The sequence below is a fragment of the Scyliorhinus canicula genome, chromosome 9 (assembly GCF_902713615.1).
Source record: "Scyliorhinus canicula chromosome 9, sScyCan1.1, whole genome shotgun sequence".
NCBI classification, from domain to species: domain Eukaryota; kingdom Metazoa; phylum Chordata; class Chondrichthyes; order Carcharhiniformes; family Scyliorhinidae; genus Scyliorhinus; species Scyliorhinus canicula.
Window position 1 is genome coordinate 188,718,874 of NC_052154.1, and position 19,981 is coordinate 188,738,854.

Below are 19,981 nucleotides of genomic sequence, written 5' to 3' on the forward strand. Positions count from 1 at the left end.
GAGGGTCCAATCCTCACCCCTTGACGTTCAGTGACATTGCCATCACTGAATTCCCGACAATCAACTTCCAGGGTGTTACCACCATTGATCCGAAACTGAACTGGACCAGCCATATAAATACTGTGGCTACAAGAGCAGGTCAAAGGCTAAGAATCCTGCAGCGAGTAACTCACCTCCTGATACCCCCCACAAAGCCTGTCCACCATCTACAAGGCACAAGTCAGGAATGTGATGGAATACTCCCCACTTGCCTGGATTAGTGCAGCTCCAACAACACTCGAGAAGCCGAACACATTCCAGGACGAAACAGCCCGCTTGATTGTTACCCCTTCCACAAACATCCAATCCTTCCACCAGCGACGAACAGTAGCAGTTGTGTGTACAATCTACAAGATGCACTGGAGTAATTCACCAAGGCTCCTTAGACAGCACCTTCCAAACCCATGACCACTACCATCTAGGACAAGAGCCATAACTACCAGGGAACCCCACCATCTGGAGGTTCTCCTCCAAGTCACTCACTGCCCTGACTTGGAAATATATCGCTGTTCCTTCACTGGCACTGGGACAAAATCCTGGAACTCCCTCCCTAACAGCACAGTGGGTATACCTACACCTCAAGGACTGCAGAGGTTCAAGAAGGCAACTCACCACCACGTTCTGAAAGGCCACTAGGGATGGGCAATAAATGCTGGCCTCACCAGCGATGCCCACATCCCATAAATTAATTTTTTTAATGCTGTGAATCAAATCTTGTCGCTTCAGAGCAATGATTTGAATAGGATCGAATAGCCCCATTGAGAAACTGGCATAGTTGTTCAACTTCATATGGAATTACCTCAAGAAATTCAAAACCTTTGTCATAATAAATGATGGTTTATTGTTTTATTGGAATCCCTTTGTTGAGATCCCTTAAAGAAGTGTGATAGGATGTACTGTTGCATCTTTATCACTTTTTTTTTTCATTTGTGGGATGTGAGCGAGGTGTGTAGAACAAACACTTTACTGCGCATTCCCTGATTGCCCTCGCTAAGTTGGTGACAAGCTGCTCTCTTATACTGCTGAAGTTTGGGTGATGTCGTTGCACACACATAGAATCCCTGCAGTGCAGAAGGAGGTCATTTGGCCTATCGGGTCTGACCGACTCTCTGAAAGGACACCCTACCTCGGCCCACTCCCCCAACGTATCCCCGTGACCCCTCCTAACTTCCATATCTTTGGACTGTGGAAGGAAACTGGAGAGAAAGCCCACGCAGACACGGGGATAATGTGCAAACTCCACACACACACAGTCACCCAAGGCTGGAAACGAACCCGGTCCCTGGCACTGAGGCAGCAGTGCTAACCACTGTGCCACCCCCACCACAGTGTTGTTAGATAGGGAGTTTCAGATTTGGATCCAGTGACAGCGAAGGAACAGTGATCTACTTCTAGTTCAGGATTAATGTTCTCTCTCAGCTGCGTGGGTGGCCCAGCAACAATGAAGGAACAGCGATCTATTTCTAAATCAGGATTAATGGTCTCTCTGAGTTGCACGTGTGTGCGGCCGCTCAGCAATCGGAAATGTGACATTCCGGGAACAAACAAGTCGCAGGTTAGGAAGGTGCTGTTCAAGATCTGTTTCCAGCTTGCTACAGTTTCTGATTCTTCAATTAAAAGATAAGACCCATGGAATGGACAAGATGATTCAGTCCTGAAAAAACAAAATAAATGTTGAGAAGGGCAGACTAAGACATTCATTACTCTTTGGCATCAGCGATCCTTGGCAAAACTGGAGTCAACAAGAATCTGGGGAAAGACTACAGAACTAATTGTTATCCTTACTCGAGAAGTGTAAAATTGCCTTCGGACAAAAGATCATAGAATTTACAGTGCAGAAGGAGGCCATTCGGCCCATCGAGTCTGCACCGGCTCTTGGAAAGAGCACCCTACCCAAGGTCAACACCTCCACCCTATCCCCATAACCCAGTAACCCCTCCCAACACTAAGGGCAATTTTGGACACTAAGGGCAATTTATCATGGCCAATCCACCCAACCTGCACATCTTTGGACTGTGGGAGGAAACCGGAGCACCCGGAGGAAACCCACACACACACGGGGAGGATGTGCAGACTCCGCACAGACAGTGACCCAAGCCGGAATCGAACCTGAGACCCTGGAGCTGTGAAGCAATTGTGCTATCCACAATGCTACCGTGCTGAGAGAATAACAGTTGGCTTATCCTTGTCCCACAGCGTAAACTGAAGTTGGATCATGGAGCATTGCGAAGTGAGAAGCCGTATTGCTTAAGGTGAGAACAGCCATGCCTATTGTGAGCCAGGCACGTTTGTCACCTTTGGCCTAATATGAGAATGGCAATTGTGAGAATTTAACAAGGGGAGTGAAAGTCGGAAGACTTGTGGGCTGCTCAGATAATCACTTCCAAGACAACAGCGAAAGCTTACATTCAATCTGTGCCTTTAATGTAGTGAACTACCCCAAGATGTTCCACGGTTTTAAAAAAAATGACAGCAAGAGGCCCAGGACAGCAGAGCGGTCTAAATGACCGTCTTAAAGAGAGAGAAAGGAGGGAAGAGATTTAGGGAAGGAATTCCAGACTTTGGGACATGAGCAAATGTCAATGGTGGAATGGTTAAAATCGGGGGTGTTCAAGACGCCTGAATTGGAGGAGAGTAGGGACCGCTGATTGTTGAGGAACTGGAGGAATTTACAGCGATGGGGAAGTGTAAGGCTAAGGAGAGATTTGTAGCCAGCGTGAGAGTTTACTGGACCAGGAGACAAAGGAGGTTAATAAACACGGGGTGTGATTGGTAAACACGGGGTGTGATTGGTAAACACGGGGTGTGATTGGTAAACACGGGGTGTGATTGGTAAACACGGGGTGTGATTGGTAAACACGGGGTGTGATTGGTAAACACGGGGTGTGATTGGTAAACACCGGGGTGTGATTGGTAAACACGGGGTGTGATTGGTAAACACCGGGGTGTGATTGGTAAACACGGGGTGTGATAGGTAAACACGGGGTGTGATTGGTAAACACGGGGTGTGATTGGTAAACACGGGGTGTGATTGGTAAACACCGGGGTGTGATTGGTAAACACGGGGTGTGATTGGTAAACACCGGGGTGTGATTGGTAAACACGGGGTGTGATTGGTAAACACGGGGTGTGATTGGTAAACACGGGGTGTGATTGGTAAACACCGGGGTGTGATTGGTAAACACGGGGTGTGATTGGTAAACACGGGGTGTGATTGGTAAACACGGGGTGTGATTGGTAAACACGGGGTGTGATAGGTAAACAGGACAAGCAGCAGAGATTTACATATTTTAAAATACAAAGATAATGGGCGGGTTTCTCCGTCCCGCCACACCAGATTTCTGGTTGCCGTGGGGATTCTCCGTTTCGCTGGCTGGTCAATGGGGTTTCCCATTGTGCCCCACGCCGCTGGGAAACCCCCGGGTTGCCGGCAAAACGGAGAATCCCGACGATGGAGAATCCAACCCAATGGTTAATGTGAATTTCTTCCAGGTTGCTTCTCACAAAATGCAGGATCTGCACAAATTTCCAGAAATGCTTGCAATGTACAGTGCTGTGATTATATATGCTGAAATTTGTGTAGATACAGTTTGACAGACTTGCCACATGAGGGCAGTATTTACATTGCGATATTGTGGTTTACAACTGGAGTTGTGAATTCATTCTGCATTTTCAAAACACACATGAAACAATTATGAAGGAAACATTTTATTAGTGTTCTAAAGCAAAGCATTTTTGCAACATGAGCTTGTGTCCAGTCATATCCCCTGTAAAGTAGTTGGAAATTCTTAATTTCTGTATTAACATGTTACATTTGAATTGCAAAGACATAGTTGTCATCATGATGACACTTGACTCTAACAATGTTGAGCATTCCTTCTCCTGAACCCCACCCCATTACAAGGCTACAGTTTGATATTAGACCTAAAAGTTCTGCGTAGCATCCAAGTTCCTTCATTTCTTTCACGACATTAATGCATAAAAACAAAATTCCTAAAATGCAATTCGATGAGAACTTACACATTGACTTGCCAATCCCTGACAGTTGATACTTTTAAGTAATTTGCATATCTATTTTCTCAGCAAAAAGATTGGAGTAAAAGTTGACTCGCTCTGCTCTCTGGCTGCTTGCTGAATGGAAATAACCACGCTGGCACAGGATTGGAGCACTGCCCATTTATTTTCATTTGATAACCTTGTCTCGGTATTCCTTTACTCTGGAATTTACGGTAAAATACAACACATCGACTTTCGGTTTCTGTTCGAAGTATCTGCAATTCAGAAAGTATCTGAATATCCTCATGAACGCACAAAAAATCTTGAAAGTTAACAAATTTGTAATGATCTTGTGAAAAATTATAACGCTTCTAAGAATGCAAGGGACACAATTCTTATAATGTCCTGCAAAATAGTGCATATGATCATTTCAACATACTTAAGATCAAATCTGACAGTAGCAACACCCATTAAATCGTAGAATATAAAAGCACAGAAATCAGGCGTGTGGCTGCTTCTTTCGCCAGCCAGATTCTAATACTAATCTCTTTACCCAGACGAGTTTTAATACTTTTCAAGCAGCTAATCCTTTTTCTAAGAAATTATGGATTGCTTGAAGCAGTTTGTGGTAAAGCATTAGCAATCCTAACTAGCCTCCATGTGAGTATTTTTTCATCTTGACTCTGTGCCCCCTTGCATCTTGTTGGTGAGTGACAATAAGCTATTGCTATTTAATCGATTAACAACTTTTGCTTTTATAATCTTGTAGAATAGAGTGCCTAAAACTGTACACAATTTCTCCAAAGCCACGGTTCAATGATACCTTCTTGCTGTTCTCAAAAGCGAGCAATTTTATGCCTCTAAATAATTTTTAAAAAATCCTCGTTATTATTTCACTGCATATCGGTGCTTCACCCATAACTGAAGTGAGAGTAATTGTTCAAAGTTTCCTGGTAAATTACTTTTTAAAGAGAGTCAGATTTTCCATCCGTCAGTCCTTTGGTTTTCTAGTTAGTAATCAATTGCTTACTCCTAATCCCATTATTGAAGGGAGGACTACATTATGAAACATAATTACACACTGATTATAAATACCAAGTCTATCTAACACCAGAGGTTTTCAGGCATTAGCTTACCATGTCAGGATGTTTTGTCACCCGTCATGTAGGCCTCTTTGGCATAATAAACGTAACTATGATTGTCAGTGTTTAGTGCATTGCTGTTACATATCTTACTGCTTAATTTTACAATACTTTTGAGCAATACTATTTAGATAGGTTTGGCTTAATGCTTTAGACACCCCTTTTAGAAGAAGTATGGTACTTGGCAAAGTTTAAAGCTACACCCAATATCTACCCTTTGAATTTATAGAAAATAATATGGCACAGCTCTGTACAATTTATTGCAAAGCAGAATATTCTGACTCTTTCAAATAAAGGACAAGAGGTGGGAGATTGCATAGGAGCATTATTTACAATGGAGGCACATGGCAAAGGTCTAAAACTTTAAAACTAACCTGCCTTAGGTATACAAGAATCTGCTACAGGAGCTGCGGGATTAGCACTATTAAGATGAGTAAATTAGACCAGCAGGTCATGGTTGGGTGTTGGGTTGGGCTATTCTATAATTTATTGGTTTACCATAAACCAATAACTGGGGATGAAAAGTGGTATTTAAACATCTACAATGCCTTTCTGCTTACAGGGTGAGACAGGACAGGCCATAATCAAACATAATGGAGTGAATTATGCAAGGTGCGATACTCTCCACCATTGCTCTAACCCCCATCCCCTGCTAAAAAGGCCGGTGGGTGGATGGACCCTACTGTTGAAAACACAACATTTAAGGATCGATCAGAGGCCAGGAGCTTTACAGCACTTTGGGCGGGTGGCACTAGATCGCTTCGGCATGTTTGCAGTCTTGGGTACCAGGCTGGGGAAAGGGGTTTGGGGGGAGGGGGCTGGGGTTTGACACACTTTAGGAGGAGGGCAGCCTTGGAAGTTTGGGATAAAACCTGAGGTGGGAGGGGGGGGGGGGTGGAACAAGACCCTCAAATGCTTGGCATGGGTCTCTCCCGCCTCTGTTAAATTCTTCTGGTGGTTGGATGTAAATTTTAATGGACATATATTGCCCTCTAGGCCTCAACCTGCCTATTGACTGATGTGGGTGGGCCAGTGGCACGCAGGGTCCACCAGATTCAACAAGACACCTTCAATTCTGCCGGAAGGGGAGCGTTGAATCCAGCCCAAAATGTTGATTAGCTGAATAATGTGAAATTGGCTTGGAAACATTGGGGCAGACAATTATTCATACATAACTGCTCAAATAGGTTTGCAACACTGACTGGCCTATTGCTGTTCTAATTCTCTCCAACCTGTCATTGATGCTACATGTTGAAGCAGAAGGGCCCCAAGTTCCCTCCCATTTTGCCAGTGGCCCATGAGCTGGCTTTGTGGCTTTTTTGTGATTTACAGCTTGTGACAATTGTAGCCGGTTCTGCACCATGGTGATAGTTCTGTTGAGAACCGATATGAATATGTCTCAATAAGTCACCTTTAAATTTGTTTTTTAATTGAAAAACATTGGGCTAGAATCTCCGATTTGCAGACTAAGTGCTGACGCCGGCGTGGGAATAGTGACATCTTACGCCAGGAAAAAGGGTGCAAAAGCTGCACCGATGCTCCGTCCGTTAGGGGGCTAGCAGCCACGCAGCGCAAAGCCCCCCTACCCAAAATCTGCCCTACCCGTAACCAGCCTCGCCAGATTCTCCGGGCGATCGCCCAACGCGATTTCACCGTCAGCGACAGGACAATCCCGGCCAGTGCATTTATATGAAACAGCATTTAGTGGAGTCTGGAGTGAAGCCAACATGTCTATTATATCTATCTATTGTATGTTGTAATATGGCTTAATGTGTGTTGGGGGGGGGGGGGGGGGGGGGGTGGTAGAGGGGAAAAGCCCAAAACAAAATCCGAACTAATTGATAGCTCGCAGGCTTTCACAGATTTTATTTTCACTTTATCCTGTGCTTTGGTTGGACAGAATAAAAGTTGTTTAAAAAAAATAACTTGCCGTATCCCTTGTGTCAATCAATACAATTGTCGTGTTGTTTCTTTTGTGTGCGCCATCAATGGCAACCTGTGGTAAGGTTCCTGAGCTGAGGTTCTGCTCTTCTCCCTCTCTGTATTCCTGCCAGGGAATATTTCGGATGATGGCGCAGTGGTCAAGCGCTGTTGCTGCTCAAAGTGCACTTTAAACGCAAAATGCCACAGCCATTAAATTCTGTTCGGCCTACTTTCTAAAATTAAATTCTAAATACTGACATGCCGCAACTTTGAAAGAAAATGTTGCTGCAAAGTTTTGACGCGGCCTCTCGTATTCGGCGTACCTTGGTGTTTGGGGTTAAGTTGTCAAATTCTAAAGTTCGACACGGTGCACTGTAAGCAATTTTGTTCAGTTTGGCAAAGGTTGAATAAATATATAGCCACTAATTTAAAAAAAATTCAACCATAGTTTCTTGTTGCGCATTAAGCTTGTGCTCCTTGCAGCCTCGTCTTTATTCTCAAATAACGTTGTACAAGCCCGCTGTTGTGCAGTACGTGTCAAGTCTATTTGTTTCCCAGTCTTGTATTCCTTACACACAGTATCCGGGAATTCACAGTTAGTTATCGATACATATTTGTAGCTGTTCACTATCAAACACTATCATTTAAGTGATTTGGAGAAAAATACCTTTTTTGTCTTTTCTCCGATGACATCAGGTGAATGACCTACTCCGCTTATTCCTGTTATTAAATGCTAACTAAAATTTTTTTTTTGAGTTTGTGATTTGGGATAATTTTGAGTAAACAAAACTAAAGCACCCTACTGCCGTGCAGAGAGATCTAGTGGACTTCACAGAGTAGAGAAAACTACCTTTTAAAGCGATTTATTTTCACAGAGGCAGCACGGTAGCATGGTGGTTAGCATAAATGCTTCACAGCTCCAGGGTCCCAGGTTCGGTTAACGGCTGGGTCACTGTCTGTGTGGAGTCTGCACGTCTTCCCCGTGTGTGCGTGGGTTTCCTCCGGGTGCTCCGGTTTCCTCCCACAGTCCAAAGATGTGCGGGTTAGGTGGATTGGCCATGCTAAATTGTCCGTAGTGTCCTTAAAAGTAAGGTTGGGGGTGGGGGTTTGTTGGGTTACGGGTATAGGGTGGATACGTGGGTTTGAGTGGGGTGATCATTGCTCGGCGCAACATCGAGGGCCGAAGGGCCTGTTCTGTGCTGTACTGTTAAAAAAAAAAGAAAGAAAGATGCTGCTTGATCTGTTGAATGTTTTCCAGCATTTTCAGGTTCCTTTTTTTAGTTTGCAGCTTCTGCAGTATTTTATTTCTAATTTATTTTTGGATGTGGCAACAAACATGGTCTGGGGAGGCGGGCGGTGCATGTAATCCTATGGAAAAAAAATCAAAGGCTTTTAACCCAATCACATTGGACTTTTCCATCTTCAGCATCAAAGAAGCTGCATGTCATTCCACCCTGGTTACATTGTTAGATGGGTTTAAGAAGGGGGGCGGGGGGAGGTTGTAATTATGGTAACCCGTGAAAGGAAAACATTTCATAATTGGATTAGTTACATTCTGCGTGATGCTGCTGATGCATGCAATTTAAATTAAATGAAATCTCTGAGGGATAAAGAGATAATGTATTAATAGCTGCTGCTCAGCCAGAAGCATTGGCTGTCTTCACTATGTTCATAGCACCTGATGCATAACTTTAATTTATTTGGGAATCCAGTTCATTGCTGAGGGAAATATTAATGACCCTTTGATTTAATGCTGAGAAATGGTTGTGTATCTAATGTTTTGCTGCTCTTCCTGCCCAGTTATAACTAAATGTCTAAATATATAAGTGTCCTGGTAAGAGTAAGGCAAAGTCTCCCTTGATCATAAATTTGACACATTACATCGAATGTGTCCTTGCAGGCGCATTAAGAAATTTGATACCCTAAAGTGTCAGCAGCTCTGGCCAACGAGTACAGGCACACCCTCTGGCCTTTGATGTAGCCACAGGAAATGGAGAAAGCAGATCAAGCAATCATTCAATATATGGGATTCTGAAAAGGGGAAAGTATCGCGCCTTTCGTTCCTGCCACAACCTGGCTTTGTAGTTCTGGTCAATGTTTTCTGTCGAAGTTAGTATTTAGATTAAAAGCTATGCAACAATTGGGGCATTGATTTCAGAATGTTTGTTGAAAGAAAGTCTGGTAAGAACAATGGCTACCAAGACCATTTAGAGCCAACTGTTCATTGTTCCAATTGGTCGCAAATGGTTCCTTCTGCATTTCTGTTGTTTTCAAAGATGTTCAGAGAAATTGGAATCATTCTGTAGCGTCCAGAATCTACTATTGATTGATGGGAAGGGGAAGAAATCTGATCCAAGTATGATGGTAACGTTAAGACTACCATTCAGCCTGAGATAATCAAATCGTGCCAAGCATCAAGTTCAGTTGCTTGGCGGGAAAGGTCAGTCAACTGACCTTAGAATGTTCCAAGCTGGGAGGCAGTCCAAACTCAAACACTATAATATGGATGACAGAACGATGGTGCCCCCGAGTCTCTGTGGCAATTTGTAAATATTCACACTGCTGTACGGCAATAATTGTAGAGTACCTAGTCCTTACTGTTGGGTACTCTGTCACTGGTGTACCACCAATATTGTTTCTAATGCTTGCCTGCTGAAAAGCAAGAGTACAAGGAAAGTAGGAGGTGGGAGAACCAAGCAACATGGAGAACATCTGTAATCGAAATAGGCAATGTTACCAACTTCCAATCACGGAATGTTCTGAACGTGAGACTTAAATTGACTCGTGGCTTTACCTGTTCATGAATATTATTATCCCAATCACTTTCTCTAAAGACTACCTGCTTTCAGCACTGCCATCACCTCTTGCCTCAATCTGGTAACAGGCTACAGTTATTTTCTGGCCCCTTTTTGGATTCACTAAGACTTGTACAGAAGTCCCAAAGATTTTGGAATGACTGAATTACATTATTATTGGCCAGCTTGGTTTGAAAAGGCCAAAGTGGTTATTTTTTTTTTGGTCTATTGGATCAAATAGGAGAGTGGCCACAGATGCCGAGCAAATACTGCGCAATCACTTTGCTCCCCAGTTACCACCATTGTTACTTGCACTCTCCCGTCTGCCCCTGTAATGGGCAGCTACCACAAGGTAACTATCAGGGCTCAGGTCTTTGATAGTCCTGGTCTTGTTGGGGACTGGAGAAGTCTTGCCGTCCACTCTGGAAATCTGCAGCATCCGGCAAGGGTCATGCTTCAGCAGGTAGCCTTCGAATGTCTCCCATCCCCCTCCAACACGCACCATCACATGTTTGTTATGCAGCATCTGCAATGCAGAATAATTGTTTAATAAAATCAATGGAAGGTTACAGGATGGGCTGTACAACAGAAGTGAATTCAATAAAGATTAGAAAGCCATGACTAATTTCTACTTAGATGTGGAAGAATGACAGGCAAACATAATGAGCATATATTAAACATAAAAACACAAACATCCTTGCTAATTTTGTCTGGGCAATCAAGACTCTGGTGATGATTTGAATTTTTATAGTCAGTTGCTATTTCCACTTACAATCATAAGCCGTATTTATTGATTTCATATTCCAATAGATCATGTCAGTACACCCTGTTACCACAGAGATAAATCAGAATGAGCTTCCAGTACTAATCCTCGAATATAGCTGGATTCACTGTTTCTGAGGCTAAGTGCTGGCACCAATGGAGAATCCATGGTTCCCCACGACGGGAAAATCGGCGCACATCCCTCACCGATTCTGGTACAAGTGAGGGGCGAACACCGGCTCTGCGTGGAACATCCATGGACCGCGTGGAGAACGGCCGGGAATCGGCAGGTCCGGGCCGTGCATGCGCCCGGCTGCATCCACCCCAGCCCCACAGCCCACCCCCTTGCCACCCTCCACCTCTCCCCCCAGCCCTAGCAGAAGCCCCCCCGGCCAGCGGCATGGATCTTGGCCGTGTGGTGGTGCTAGACATTGTCCGCAGTCGGTACGCCAGGCTCCCACGGCTGGGACCACACGTGGCCTGCGCCGTCAGGAATTCGGCCCATCGGAGGCGGAGTTGCGCCGATCCCGATGGCGGCAATTTGGAGGGGCAGAGCATTGCGAACTGGCATCAAACCGCCGCCCGCCCAGATTCCGGCGTTGGAAGCCATTCTCCGCCCGATCGTAGATCCCGATCTCGGTGTCGGGCTACAGCGAAGATGTGTTTGATTTCTATTCGTCTTCTATCAAATTTAAACTTGTTCAAGATTCCTGCAAAGCAACTTTTAACTTGTCAAATGAAGATTATTTTTATGTTCCACACGACTTGGTCACCCAATGTTGGATGAAATTGCAGAATTTTAATATTGCTGAGTGCTGTTAAGTACCCATATTCCCTTAGATATGTAATATTTTGCTTATTTTATTTCATTGTATAATGGGAACCTGATGGATTTCCTGAAAACACAATACATTTTACCAGAGACAGCTAAAGAAACAAAAAGAAGAGTCTTGAATAATATTTGATGCTATGTCGCGGAGATAGCTGATCTGTGCCTTAAGAAATTATTACTGCAGGAGTATTTGGTGCCTGATTCAATAAACCTACAAGGCAGAACAACACATTTTTTAAAAAATGTAACATTTACATGTGCGAGCTAAAATCCGGAATTCTCGTAACAGCTTAAACTAAAATTTGTGAAGATTTGGAAACAGTCAAACAACATGCGCGCATTCAGATATTTTGGGCTGGATTCTCCAAAAATGGGGCTATGTCCCCACGCCGGCGTAAAAACGGTGGGGTTTCACACCAGACTTTCCGTAAAAAATTCAAGAGGTATTCGCCTACCTGCAGGGGGCTGGGGGGGGGGGGGGGGGGGGTCCCAGAGTGCTTCTCGCAGCTTTAGCTGCGGATACAGGCCCCCGCACTTCCGGTGCCAAGTCCGCGCATGCGCACGACGGCAGCCGTCAGTGGCCGAGCTGAAAGTGATGGTGGACTCAGCCGGCGGACCTGGACCAACAAAAAAGGTCCCAGCAATCGGCCCCGTGCCGCTACATGTAATCCGCCCGATCGCCACCCCGGCCGCCCATAAGGGCCCCCCCTCCCGGTACTTGATTCCCCCGCCCCTCATCAGGGAGGCCGCGGACTGAGTCCGCAGCCGCCGCGCGTGAGTCCCAACCGGCCTGACGTGGTTAGAACCACGCCGTTGGGAATTCGGCTGGTCGGGACCGGAGCATCACTGAGAGGGCTTCTGGCAATGGCCCCCCCCCAGCCGCGCTGCGTAAATCGCGCGCGAGTGATTCTTCGGGACCAGAGAATCATGGGAGCGGTGCTGGCCCGATTCGGGCATCAAAGTAGATTCTCTGCCCCCTGCTGCGGAGAATCCAGCCCTTTGTTTTCAGCAGACTGAAGTGAGGGAGACTTCAACTTTCAACACAACTATTTCACAAATAATTCCTATTTAACCTGATCAAATCGTTTGCATATATATTCTCATGGGAAATCTGCAATGTTTACCATCACTGGATCTCAATTCGACAATTTCCAAGGTGACTGGTAATGGACTGCTGCACCACCTGACTCTGGCAATTTAACTTGAACTCCATTAACCAAAGTTGCACTCTTTAATATTGTCCTTTCCAAGTTCACCCAACACCTAAAATGATTAGGGAAACAATCTCAAGGGCAATGGACCAGTCTCCTCATGTGAGTTTAAAAGCAGCGGAATGTTTGAATACAGCATCAGCTAACTTGATATTTTTACATGTAATCCAAGGAATAAATCAAGCTGTGGAAAGCAATAACAGCTTCATATCAAAAAAACAATGAAGAATCAGATTGTATTGAAATGAAAGTCTATTTGCAAAGTTCAACCCCCGGGGTGAGTATTTGAGCATAAAATCATTGGTGGACCAGAATAGCTGAAATATATAGCTATGATTTATGTCACTTGTTTGATTATGAATTGGCTATGGAGGCCTTTGGAGTCAGAAAAATGATGCAAACTGCTATTGCAATGGATGATCTGTAGAAAGATTCAAATATCAATGGATCACAAATCTATCTCTCATACTTACTGCAAATTATTACATCTATTTGGATTACTTTCAGAGGAAAGTGCCATTATCAAAATTTTAATTATTCAAAAGGATATTAAACTTTATGTCCCATCCCGTAGAATTCCAACATAGCAGGAGGTGGCCATTCGGCCCATCGAGTCTGCACCAACCCTCTGAAAGTGCAACCTACCGAGACCCACACATCTTTGGAGACAAAAGTGACCAACCACCTAACCTGCACATCTTTGGACTGTGGGGGGAAACCGGAGCACCCGGAGGAAACCCACGCAGATACGGGGAGAACGTGCAAACTCCACACTGTCGCCCAAGGTTGGAATTGAACCCGCCTTGTGCCATGTCTGGGCACAGGTAGCAAAGACCGTCAGTGCCACCAGAAACACCGTCCGGAACAGCCTGAAGTGCCGGAAGAAACTGCACAACCACCTCAGGGAGGCCAGGGTGAACAGGCAGCACTGTGCCCTTGGCACCAACCTCGGTCCCACAAACTCTGCCCCCCCCAACCTGGAGGGTGGCTGAATCCCCATCCTACACCACCTGCCGGCACCAATACCAACCACCATGGCCAGATACCCTGGCACTGAAGCCACCAGTTATGCACCCCTTGGGCTGCGTGCATCGGACTATCTAACATTTTATGTTACCTGTCCGCCCCCCCTCTCCCAGGATAAGACCCATAACCGCAGGGTGCGGGAGAAAACTGGGGGAGGACCACTGGACTTGCGGCCCCTCACCACGGCAGAGCAGTGGGCCTCACCGTGTCCTACCTCCTCTCTCTCCCTCAGCAGCCATGGCGCCAGTTTCATGATGTTTTAAAAGCACAAGTTTTTGCCCCAGTGGAGGTGGAGAATTGCGGAGGCCCCATGTGGTTGGGCCAGATATGCCAACGGTGTTTACTATACGTGCGTTCTGGAATGCATTGACGCTGCTGTCAAGGTGACGGAGAATTGCAATTTGGCATGTGTTATAACCTGCCTGCTTACCATTGGTTGGGGACTAATGACAATCCCACAATCCTGTGGGAGTATGAGCTTCCTCAATGAGGGGGGGGGGGGGGGGGGGGGGCGGAGAAATCATTAGCAGACTCCCTGCATAAACAGAGCTGGCCAGTTTGGAACCAGCAGAGAGGAGTGAACAGCAAGGGAAGTTGCTGCTGTTGCATATATATGTTATTGTAAATAAATGTTATTTCTTTGTATCCTGAAAACTCGTGCTGGATTCTTCGTGGCCCTCACAAAAGCGTGAAACCAGCGCCCGCCACAATTTCAGCATCAGAAACGATTCTCTGCCCAATCGCGTTTCCCAATTCCGGCTTCAGCCAACGGAGAATCCCATCCCATATTTTTGAAAGGCATAGACATCTTTAAGAACCCTCTGGCTCTCAGTAAATCCAACACAACTACAATCTTTACATTTTTTATGAGAAAAATGCATGCTTGGGGTAAGAGTTAGAAAACATTAAATTTGCACCGGAACTGGTAATTTTTATACCTCTAAAAAACCTTGTGTTGTCTTTGAAACCTGTTAAATGTTTACTAGTGTCTTACCCACAAAACGTACACAATATTTCTGTTTCACAGGTCTTCATGGTCAAATTGCCAATTTATGCTCATTGGGAGGAGAGATTTATGGCAATCAGTGGAGATTCCCAAATTCTCAGCTACATTTCATCACATAGCTCCATTCCTGTAAAGTCATGCCTTTGCCTATTACCTTCCTCTATCTCCAGCATTTCACAATCCATGCTTCCTATCTGTGACCTAACTCCTGATATTTCCAGGTTCTACCTTGATACTTGCTCTGTTTCTCCTTGTCTCTTGTTGAGCCCTTGTGATCTCTTAATTTTGTCCTGGTAATTGCCCAGTTCTTTCTCCAACTCTTCGTTCTGTCATTGCCTTGCAATCTCCTTGGCCGTGTGATAATCATGAATGCATGCAAGTTGTTGTCATTACTGTCGTGATTTATTCTATTTCCTCTGTCAATTAAACCTGTTTTAAAGAACATCATTGATGATCTTGCATTCCTTCGTGGCATTAGCTGTACCCCATCTGATATCTGCAAGTTTTGCTACAACTTATTTCTGAATGCAGATCATTTATGTCATCATCTTCTAGCCATAGTCCCGAAGGACAATGGACACCTGTCTCCATTAGATGGAGAATTTTTGGCCACTCCTCACTTGAGGAGCGCCACTGCGCAAATGCGAGGCAAGGCCCCTTGAAATTCCACAGCTGATAGGGAGATTGGGCCTTCTTCGTTGATATTATTCTGCATTACACTCTAGCCATCTAGCCAACTGAGCATGTGTGAAAACCTGCAGTTTTATCCTCCTGTCAATTATTTTCTCCATTTCTATTCTATCTATGTCTGGGTGGCACAGTAGCACAGAGGTTAGCACTGTTGCTTCACAGCGCCAGGGTCCCAGGTTCGATTCCCACTTGGATCACTGTCTGTGCGGAGTCTGCACGTTCTCCCCGTGTTTGCGTGGGTTTCCTCCGGGTGCTCCGGTTTCCTCCCACAAGTCCCGAAAGACGTGCTGTTAGGTGAATTGGACATTCTGAATTCTCCCTCCGTGCACCCGAACAGGCGCCGGAGTGTGGCGACTAGGGGATTTTCACAGTAACTTCATTGCAGTGTTAATGTAAGCCTACTTGTGACACTAATAAAGATTATTATTAGATAAAGCTCATCCACTTGTCAAGTTTCATTATCTTTAGTAAAAACTGGGGTGAAGTATATATTCCATACCTTAATGTTTCTCTCCTTTCCAGCAATGACTGATTGTGATTCTATGATTACAGGGGAGTGATACTTTTCGTTGATTTTCTTATATATTGAATGAGGAAGGACTCCCGTATACAGAATGAAAACTCAATTCCCTTTATCCCTTACTATTACTTCCTGGCAGTTTATTTGGGCGTAGCCAAAGTCACCCATAATATTTTCTCTCCATCCACCACTGACCATATATATTTTCAGGCATCCATCTTCCCCCAATTCCCTATTTGGTCTGTAGAATGCTCCCATTATGGTGATGAATCCCTTCCTACCTTTGAATTCAATCCATATGGATTCCATTATACTGCTAATCATATATTTTCCATATTGCCATTGTTAGCTTTAACTTGTAAAACACTCCATCCCTCCTTCCCTTTCCTTCTATGCTGCACTATTTAATTACCAATTGCCTTCTCTGTGTAAACATCATTCAAATTATCCCTACTATATTGGATTCTGTCTGCAAATAATTGGCTGCGGTTCATCCATTTTGTTCTGAATAGAATATGCGTGGCTGTATTGATGGTCTTCACTTCCTACTCTTCTCTCTGGTTTAGGTTATTTTAGATTTCATGGTATCCTGATTTCTTGAATTGGTTTATATTTACTCGCTTTTCCTGATTCTTTTATTGTTAGCTTTCTATCAGTCACCTGCCTGTTCCGAATCCCTCCCCCAACATTATTAGTTTAAAGCCTGATGAAGTGCCAGTTATTATTTTTCATAAGAATCTTGGTCCCAGCTGGACTGTCCCAACTGCACACATCTTTACTGTCTCAGTGCACCAGGTTCTCCGGGTGCAATGTGGAAGATGATATCTCCTGTCAGATGTGACTGAGTCAGCTCTCATGCAGAATGGTCGTCATCTAGAATCATGCTTTACCACGCATTCCCTAACTGCTAAATTTACCCTATGAATTTTCTTTCATGTTTCTTTTATAGTCAAGAAATCAAAATATTAATACGCCTTCTTTTCATTCTCTCTTCACCGACCCAGAACTCCCATCAGCCAGGCTGCACACGTTAATAAATTCAAACTTATTTATATTTTTCTTTAAACTATCTTCCATTTTATAACTTAGTAAGCCGACAGCGTACCATTGTTTCGAACCTAGTTATTTTGAAATTATTTGAAAATAAGGCAGAAAATGGTGTTTGGTTCTATACGGGCCTAATATTTCAAACGAATAAATTATCAAAAGAAGGTTTGATGTATTTAAACAAACGGCCCAACTCAAATATGAGCCTGTGTGTTTCCAATCTCAAAGGATTTATTGCCATGGAAACAAAGCATGGTCCTGTATATCATTATGAAGATTAACATTACCACAGCCTCTAGGTAACAATTCAAAATGAGCTTTTTTAGTTCCGAGCTATGTATTTCACAGGGAACTCAAGATTGCGAAAATGGCTTTATAGTCAGTTATAGACCTGGATCATTTTAAAAGCACCATAAATATTGCACTCTACACTGTACTCAGGAAAATTGGTTAGAATTGGTAAATTTGTAAAATATTGTTCTTTTGATTTTTCAATGGTTTTCAAGGCACACAAAGCTTGCTGGGCTAAAATATTAGATGACACTAGTGCTGCCGTGTTGCCATGGCAATACTTTAAAATGATGCTTGTGTTTTATTCCTTACATCCCCAATAGGCCTCGAGTCCTGAGAGACGGTGGGTCTGTCATCACTTTCCTTGACAGCATGTCCTCCAGCTCAATTACCCTTCACTAAATCAGTTATCTTGATGGCATGACGCCAGTATTAAAATAAGCTGCTTTATAATACCATTAATGATAATGACCCAACAACTGTCAGTGTGACTATTTACCATGTGTTTTGTTGTTAACCAGAAAGCTACACATTTCCAACTATTGGGATGTCTGGTGTGATAAATGGAGTATGCCAAAGGCATGTTAACCCACAGTTTTGACCCAGGAACATTTGTATGTGTATATTTCTCTTCGCCTTATGTGTACGAGGCCAGCAGCTGAAAATTCTCGGTGATGTGGTTTTTAATCAGCAGCCTGCTTAATATTTCATAGTTGCTGAGCATAATTTCAGTAACTGTTTTCATTGATATAGCAATTTAGCAGAGGAAACGCTGCAAGGCACTTCACATGCACCATATATATTTTTTTAACTATACAGAAACTTAATTTGTGACCTAAATGATATGAGGCCTTGTGTAAGCAGGATCACTTGAATCAGAGATTTTTTTCATTTTATTTCACATTATTGCATGGCAGTAACCTGTAAGGTATAAATCAAGTAACCAACCTAAGAACATAGGATATGTTTTTTTAAAACCTTGACTTCGAGAAGCTTGTATTAGGGGAATTGTTCTATGTTTTTAACATTCGGTAATTACTTTCTCTGCATCCCCTACACCCTATCTGTCATTCTGTTAATTATTTCATGGGTCTACACTAATATCCTTGGGTGTCAGAGGCCCAAGATTAATTCTTGGAACATGATGTCATTGGCACTATATTCCAAACATAATCAGAAGTTACATTTAGTGAAAATATAGTCCTGTTAGAAGACGGAAATATCAATCTCCAATGTTGTGAAACAAACTTGAAACTAAATTCATCAGAATATGTAGCAACTTTAATAGTGAAATTTACAGTCATCGTTGTGCATATGAAATGAAATGAAATGAAAATCGCTTATTGTCACGAATAGGCTTCAAATGAAATAACTGTGAAAAGCCCCTAGTCGCCACATTCCGGCGCCTGTTCGGGGAGGCTGTTACGGGAATCGAACCATGCTGCTGGCCTGCTTTCAAAGCCAGCGATTTAGCTGTGTGCGAAACAGCCCCATATGGAAGCTTCATTGCGATCCACTGACACTGCATGGCATGCAGGTGCTTGTGAAGCACATATCACTGACAGATATGGAGGCAATTCAGAGATAATCTCACTTGACTACCGCTCCTGGTTGACTATTTTCGGTTTCCACTCAGTAACTTTCAAACTGTCTCATGCTTCACAGTTGCAATTTTATTTTTACTATCCCCTTCAAGTTCCCTTCCTGAGAGGGTTGCCCCTGTGACAGATGGGCTAAAATGGCTGAGAAGGTAGAGCTCACCCTCAGCTTCTGAAGTGCAATTAAGGATGGGAAACCAATGCTGGCTCTTCCAGTGACATGCACATCCCAGAAAAAAATAAAATGTAAATACATATCTGTTCAGTAAGTTGTACTATCATAAAAGTTCTCACATGGAAACGTGTGATGTGGCTGCTTTAATCCATATTAAATATTGCCCCATTTGTTTTTGCGTAAGGCAGGAGGTTTGCTTAAATTATTAATGAAATTCTATTTTGGAAAATCTTCCAAATTGTACATACGCCAGAGCTCTGTATTAACGCCTGTCTGCAGAAGGGTTGCTATCTGAGTACAAGCACGGCTTGACTGCAGGCATTGTGCTCAACGAGGTTAGTGTACCCAAGAAACCCCCCCAGAGGACCACCAAGAAATCGGTGCCTCTCTTGCTGCCATTTTTGTTTTACTGGGGAGAGGAAATTGTGGATCAAATCAGCACAATTCAGGTTGAAGAATGATCGCTGGAGGTTTTATCATACCTGGAATCGCAGACCCGTTCTCACAAAATAAATAAATTGTCGCGTTATGGAAGCGTTAATCATGGTGAACAGTTGGCAATCACTGTGTTTGGAAAGACTCCAATTGTCCCACCAGAAATACTGGAATGAGGACCCACCAACTTACTTCAATCAAAAGCTGCCACATTTGGTAAATATATCATTAAAACAATGCTAGCCAGCAACTCTGTTTTCTATCTTCCCCTGTTCAAAATCAATGGTATGACTCAGCTCATAGTGTAATATAAAGAGCGAGACGTATATTTATTCATGACCACAGAACATCTCAAAGTATTTACAGCCAATGAAGTGCTTTTTAAGTATGTTCACGGCTGCAATGTTGGAAACATGACAATTTCTGCACAAATAGCGGAGTGTTTAATAATAATAATCTTTATTAGTGTCACAAGTCGACTTACATGAACACT

The 19,981-nt window shown here is 43.7% G+C and overlaps 1 protein-coding gene across 5 annotated transcripts in view; it reads right to left on the bottom strand.

Moving 5' to 3' along the window:
- Positions 1 to 8,284: 8,284 nt before the first annotated feature.
- The window catches only part of LOC119971962 (growth arrest-specific protein 2), a 181,558-nt gene continuing 169,861 nt past the window's right edge, over positions 8,285 to 19,981 (bottom strand). For all 5 annotated transcript variants that reach the window (XM_038808331.1, XM_038808333.1, XM_038808332.1 and 2 more), the window contains one exon: positions 8,285 to 10,421. In XM_038808331.1, the coding sequence (XP_038664259.1) occupies positions 10,173 to 10,421 (249 nt within the window). In that variant the 3' untranslated portion in view covers positions 8,285 to 10,172. The remainder of the gene's footprint in view (positions 10,422 to 19,981) is intronic.